The sequence below is a fragment of the Callorhinchus milii genome, unplaced genomic scaffold (genome assembly GCF_018977255.1).
Source record: "Callorhinchus milii isolate IMCB2004 unplaced genomic scaffold, IMCB_Cmil_1.0 Scaffold27, whole genome shotgun sequence".
NCBI classification, from domain to species: domain Eukaryota; kingdom Metazoa; phylum Chordata; class Chondrichthyes; order Chimaeriformes; family Callorhinchidae; genus Callorhinchus; species Callorhinchus milii.
The window spans coordinates 2,613,815-2,620,077 of record NW_024704768.1 but is presented as its reverse complement, the minus strand read 5'-3'; the positions used below and the strand labels follow the sequence as shown (position 1 = coordinate 2,620,077).

The 6,263-nt window shown below is 60.7% G+C and overlaps 2 protein-coding genes across 2 annotated transcripts; one reads left to right on the top strand and one right to left on the bottom strand.

Annotated features, from left to right (window-relative positions):
- cldn12 (claudin 12) lies at positions 1-3,176 on the bottom strand. The gene is made up of 2 exons (XM_042344376.1): positions 3,115-3,176; positions 1-1,739 (listed from the first exon to the last, which is right to left on the bottom strand). Exon 2 carries the CDS (start codon positions 1,692-1,694, stop codon positions 924-926), a length of 771 nt encoding a protein of 256 aa, XP_042200310.1. The 5' UTR covers positions 1,695-1,739; positions 3,115-3,176; the 3' UTR covers positions 1-923.
- A 645-nt stretch (positions 3,177-3,821) lies between these two features.
- LOC121850904 (testis-expressed protein 49-like) lies at positions 3,822-6,060 on the top strand. The gene is made up of 4 exons (XM_042344152.1): positions 3,822-4,016; positions 4,797-4,926; positions 5,343-5,487; positions 6,012-6,060. The coding sequence occupies exons 1-4, from the start codon at positions 3,822-3,824 to the stop codon at positions 6,058-6,060; spliced, it is 519 nt and encodes a 172-aa protein (XP_042200086.1).
- Positions 6,061-6,263: the final 203 nt, after the last annotated feature.

Below are 6,263 nucleotides of genomic sequence, written 5' to 3'. Positions count from 1 at the left end.
TTTTTACTCGGAAGGTATCTTTTTAATTCAAAAACAGTCTCGAGAATCTGATTCACAGCTTCGTTCAGACCCCGACTTTACAAAACTGTGGACAAACGTACAAAGTGACGAGCGATGACTCGGGGATTAAAAAACATACACATATATATACATATAAAACCGCCAAAATCGACAAACGTGAGAAATTTTTAATACCAATCTGCGTTTGGAAGTCAGTTTCCCTTAAGAATTGAGTGTGTGACCGAGGAGGACAGACACTTGTTCGGGTCAGGGTATGGAGGGAAACGGGGCAAAGGCGGGTCATTGGAGTTGAGACGCGTAGTATCTTATAGCGTGGCGGAACAGGCTCGAGGGGCTGAATGGCCTCGTCCTGTTTCTATGTGTGTTCCGAGAGGGGTGAGGGAGGAAACAGCTCCCACATGAAAGCCAGAGGGAGGGACAGGATGGAGGGCGACTGAACACACTCCGCTGGACGTGACAACAATGACATTCGTTTATACAGCTCGCTCGGAGGCTGGGAATTGCAGGGAATTCTTGTTGATTGGTGGTGGGGAAAGAGCGCCGGGAATCTACCCCCCACCTCCCAGTTCCCTCCAGCCTCCCCGAGCGGAAATAGCTTCCGTCTTTCTCCACAGGTTGTGGAGTCCTGTAGTGCAGAGGTTAGAGCAGATTCGATTCCTGGGCAGGGAGAAACCTTAGGGGGTGGGGGGCTAATATAAATACACAGTCACTACACTTTGCGGTGTATCCTGTGAAGCGCTTTGAGACGTCTCGACGACGTGATGAGGCGCCGGGTCGAATGCAAAGGATAGTACTATTCGTCTCTAGTTTCCGGGTGAGGGTTTGGTTCCCCTCCCCTGGGGGTCTGTGCCCCCAGTGCCCCTCATAACCAACGCCCCCACCCCACTCCCCCGCCGTGAGGTTCAGGACGGACTGAGGAGGACGGGGATATCGATCTCGATGGTGGAAAGTCTGGAACGCCGGGAATAGGGTCCGGAGGCGTAGGTCAGGGTGGTGGGGTAGGACACCGCACTCTCGGGGTACCCGGAGCTGAGCGGCTGCCAGAACGGGGAGGGGAGGGCCCGGCAGGCGCAGTACCACAGATAGAAGAGGCCGGAGGAGAGCAGCAGCCCCCCGGCACTGCCCAGGGCCATGTAGGCGCAGACCCCCGGCGCCCAGATGGGCTGGTAGCGACGGTTTAGCTCCGCGGTGTGAAGCAGGGTCCAGAGCGAGGGGGCCAGGGTCATGCCGGCTGCCAGCAGGAGGAGAGTCGCCGCCACCAGGTGGCACCCGGGGCTGTTGACCAGGCACCCGTTCAGGGTGGCCCCGGGGCCGGGGGTGGGCAGGGCGGGGCTGCTTGCCGTGTGGCACATGCCAACCAGAGACAGGCCCAGGGCCACCAGGCCGACCAGGCCGGCGAAGGGAAGCACCAGCTGCAGAACCCTGAGGTCCGGTTGGTCCAGACCACGGTACCAGGTGCCGTCGTACACCACGCAGTCCGTCCCGCCCTGGTAACGCACGCACTTGGTCCACAGCCCGTCCGACACGCTCAGGTTGCGGTCGTTCTTGTTGGCGGAGAGAAGGGTCTGCACCCGCCACTCGGGCAGCAGGGTGCCAGCCAGCAGCCCGCACAGCGAGGCCAGGCCCAGCAGGAACGCCGTCACGGTGGCCGCGTGTACGTCCCGGCACGCCATGGCCCGCGCACGCCAACGGCACACGCCAACAGCACACACCAACGACTGCCGAGAGACAGAGAGAGAGAGAGAGAGAGGGTTTGATTTTACGAGAAAACTTCTCCCGAGTCTTTTGGACTCGTCTCACACTCTTCCCCCTCTGTCTCACACACCCACACACACAGACACCCACACACACACTCACTCACCCACACAGACACTCATACACACACACCACACGCAGATACTCACACACCTGCCCACGTACCTGTGTCACACACACACTCTCTCTCGCACAGACACCCACACATATACCTGTCACACACACACACACACACACACAGACCCACCCACACAGGCGCACACACACACACACACACACACACCCCCCCCTCTCTCCCTGTGTATTTCATAGCATCATAGATATTAGAATTATACAGCACAGAAGGCCATTCGGCCCATCGTGTCTGCGCCGCTCTTTGAAAGAGCTTTTCCAAATCACCCCCCACTCCCCCCCCATAGCCCCGATCAACCCCACTCCCCCCATAGCCCCGATCAACCCCACTCTCCCCATAGCCCCGATCAACCCCCCCTCCCCCCATAGCCCCGATCAACCCCACTCCCCCCTCTCCCTCTCTCTCTCCCCCCATAGCCCCGATCGGCCCCACTCCCCCTCCCCCCCACCCCACTCCCCCCTCCCCCCCACCCCACTCCCCCCCATAGCCCCGATCAACCCCACTCCCCCGGTCTCTCTCTCTCTCTCCCTGTGTCACACTCACCCTCTCTCTGTATCACTCTCACTCTCTCCCTCCCTCTCTCTCTGTGTCACCCTCTCCCCCTCTCACACTCCCTCTCTCTGTCTCTCCCCCTCTCTCTCTCCCTCTCACTCTCCCTCTGTGTCACACTCACCCTCTCCCTCCCTCCCTCTCACACTCACTCCCTCCCTCCCTCTGTGTCACACTCCCCCCCTCACACTCACTCGCTCCCCCTCTCTCCCTCTCACACTCACTCGCTCCCCCTCTCCCTCTCACACTCACTCCCTCCCTCCCTCTGTGTCACACTCCCCCTCTCCCCCTTTCTCTCTCTCTCTCTCTCCCTCTCACTCTCCCTCTCTCCCCTCTCCCTCTCCCTCTCCCTCTCACACTCACTCCCTCCCTCCCTCTGTGTCACACTCCCCCTCTCCCCCTTTCTCTCTCTCTCTCTCCCTCTCACTCTCCCTCTGTGTCACACTCACCCTCTCCCTCCCTCCCTCTCCCTCTCACACTCACTCCCTCCCTCCCTCTGTGTCACACTCCCCCTCTCCCCCTTTCTCTCTCTCTCTCTCTCTCCCTCTCACTCTCCCTCTGTGTCACACTCACCCTCTCCCTCCCTCCCTCTCCCTCTCACACTCACTCCCTCCCTCCCTCTGTGTCACTCTCTCTCTCACTCTCTCCCTCTGTACCTCTGTCTCCTGTTATTGCAACAATGTTTCAGGGCCCCGTTTCCTCCCCGTGGGGAGGGGCGGGGCCTCAGGTCACCGGAAGCCGCCGCCATTGGCTGTCCGCGCCGGGCGGGGCGAGCGGCGATTGGTCGTCGCGCGCGTCACTCACACGGTGGCGCCCCGCCCCCCTCACAGCCGGTGACGTCACCGGTATGGTCCACCTCCTTGATGGTTGGGTGAGAGGGGGGGAGGGGTGGGGTGGGGTCTCCCTGGGGTTGGAGGGGGGGGTTAAGGTGTGGGGGGGGGTCACTTGGCTTTCACGGGCGTTTGCGGGGGGGAGGGGGATAAATAGGCCGCCACGTTCACCCGCCAAACGCACAGTCACTACACTTCGCCACAGCTGGCGAAGAAGCGCGGTGGCCTTTGGTCTCCCGTGGAAACGGCCGCCTTGCTCCCCCCACCCCCCCCCCACCCCCCCCACCCCCCCCCCCACCCCACCATGGCAACCCAAGCCTCAATCCCACGGCCACGGAGGCCTGGATCCCCCGTGGCAACGGCCGCCTCCGTCCCCGTGGCAACGGCCGCCTCCATCTCCGTAGTGATGGCCACCGCTGTCCCCTTGGTGACGGATGCCTCCGTTCCCACGGCGACGGCTGCCTCTGTCTCCACGGCCCGGGGCGGGGCGGGGGTTCTCCCCCCCCCGGCCCGGAGCCTGTGGTGCTGCACCGATGGCTTTCTTTGGCATCACCTCCCTGGGATACCAGGACCCCTTCAGGTCTATGCTGCTGCCGCCGCCGGAGGAACCGACACGTGAGGACCATCACCGTCCGCCCATCGCGGCGGCTCGTGTTCCCGTGGTAACCGGAGCGCTGTCTGGCCAAGCCTTCCCGCTGCTGGTCCGGCGAGGACCCCCCTCCCCGTTAGTTAGTTAGTTAGTTAGTTAGTTAGTTAGTTAGTTAGTTAGTTAGTTAGTTAGTTCGTTAGTTAGTTAGTTAGTTAGGGCTTTGGCTGTGGGGTTAACAGGAGCCGAGGGGGAGGATTCTCTGCCCCCCAGTGACTGGTCGGTCCTTCCAGGTGCTGCCGATGGATGAGCCGGGCCGGGCCGGGCTGTGCCGCCATCAGCAGTGAATGCCCTGGGACCCTGCGGCCCCTCCCGGCTCAGGGGCTGAATGGCCTCCTCCTGTTCCTATGTTCTCTCGCAGCTCTCCCTCCCTCCCTCCCTCCCTCCCTCAGTCCTCCTTCCTCCTACGACCTCCAGGATGATGAATTAGTAATAATTATTGTTAGACTATCGTTATAATTATTAACCCCTTCCCGTTCCCCTCCCGCCGCCGCTCGCGCTCTCCCCTGGGATCCCTGCAACTCTGGTGCCGTTCTGCACAGGTCTCCGCAACAACAACAACTTGCATTTATATGGCGCCCTGCAAGCCATTGTGCGATGGAACTTACTTCTCAATCGAGGGGATGGAGTCTCGGAGGGCTTAAATGACTGAGGAGCAGGGCTCGAGCCCCACTGGGTGATGTTTGGTCAACCTCCTACCCCCCCCCCACCGCCCTCCACCCCATCCGTCAGCTCGGGTCCAAATCCCCTGACTGTCCAGAGCCTTGGGACGTCCTCCTGACGTGAAAGTCACCGTGGAGACGTCGTGCGTTGTTGTTGCTTGGTCGCTCATCTTCTCTTACGTCTCCGTATCTCTCCAGAGGGAATCAGCTCTCTCTCGACCCTGCCCCCGCTATGCCTGACCCCCAGGAAGAGGGTGGAGCCCCCTCCCTACCACAAGAGAAGTGTGGAGAAGTTCACTCACCTCAAGAAGCTTTGCAAAACACCAAAAGGTTGGTAACCCTCGAAGCCTCAACAGAAAAAAACTCCGCCCCCTCCCCCCCCCCCCCCCCCCCCACCCCCCACACCTCCCAACCCCCAACTCTGGTGTCCCATACCAACCTGTCCGCTCCCTCCGCTGAGCGGGCTCCGGCCTGCTCCGCATGCCCCCACCCTGCCAGCCCCACCATCGACGGTTAGGCCTTCAGCCTCTCCCGCCCCCACCCTCTGCAACTCCATCCCACAGTCCCTCCATCTTGCTCCCCCCGCCCGCCTCCTTGCCTCCTTTGAGGCCCGTCTCAAGGCCCTCCCAACCCCTCCAATGTGGGGGCTTGAACCCACAAACCTGGTGAGGAGAGGCGAGACATCAGTGCCACCCCCACCAAACCCCAGAATAATTATTCTACCCCTTCCACCCCCCCAACAACAGCTCCTAACCAGATGTACCGACAGCCCATGACAACAGCTCAGGAGCTGGGCTGGTGGTTGCCCAAGAATCCCGAAGAGGATATCCACACTCTGGAGCCCTGGATTCACGTTCCCAGATATCCGGCCGTCAAGAGTGAGATGACACAGTAAGTCACTGCAGCAACTTGGGTCTACGCTGCGTCCCTTCACGTGGGTAAGGTCTTGGGAGCGCTTAACAGGGACAATCGTGGAGTCTTTAACCCTCCTATCCCCCCCCACCCCCCCACCCTACCACCCTCCCCTCCCCTCCACCGTCCTCCACCGTCCTCCTGATCCCAACCACCAGCTCAGGCGCGGATCCCCAACTGTCCAACGCCTTGGGATGTCCTCCCGACGGACGTGAAAGGCGCCGTGTAAACAATTTGTTGCTGTTGTTGTTGTTTTTACACGTTCAACTGACTGATCGCTTTCCCGGGGTGCGGGGGGGGGTGCGGGGGGTGGGGGGGAATAATAAAAAAAAATAACTCAATCCACGACTGTCAGCGCGGACGCTGCTGCGCCCGAGTGGCTGCTGCGATTCGTCCGCAGAGCGCACAGTCGCGGCACTTCGCGCTGTGTCAGATGCGAAGGTTATTATCATTAGGAGGGAACCACTGCCTCAACCGCGAGTCTGTGTGGCTTATGTCTCCAGGTACGTGAACACAATGCTGCTCACCTTCCCCGACTTCGAACTCTTTTGACTCGTCGGATCTCAGCAAACGCCGTGTCCGCCTCTCAGACCGCACGTCAGCATCGCTTCGCGATAATTAAACTAACGTTAAACGAACCGTTACTCTCCTCGACTTGCGACCGCGCGGCCGCAGACGCCGGCAGCGTCCGGCGCCGCGTCTTACACTGATATCAGGAGACCGGACTCGTAAAATCAACATATTGGGCAGAAGGA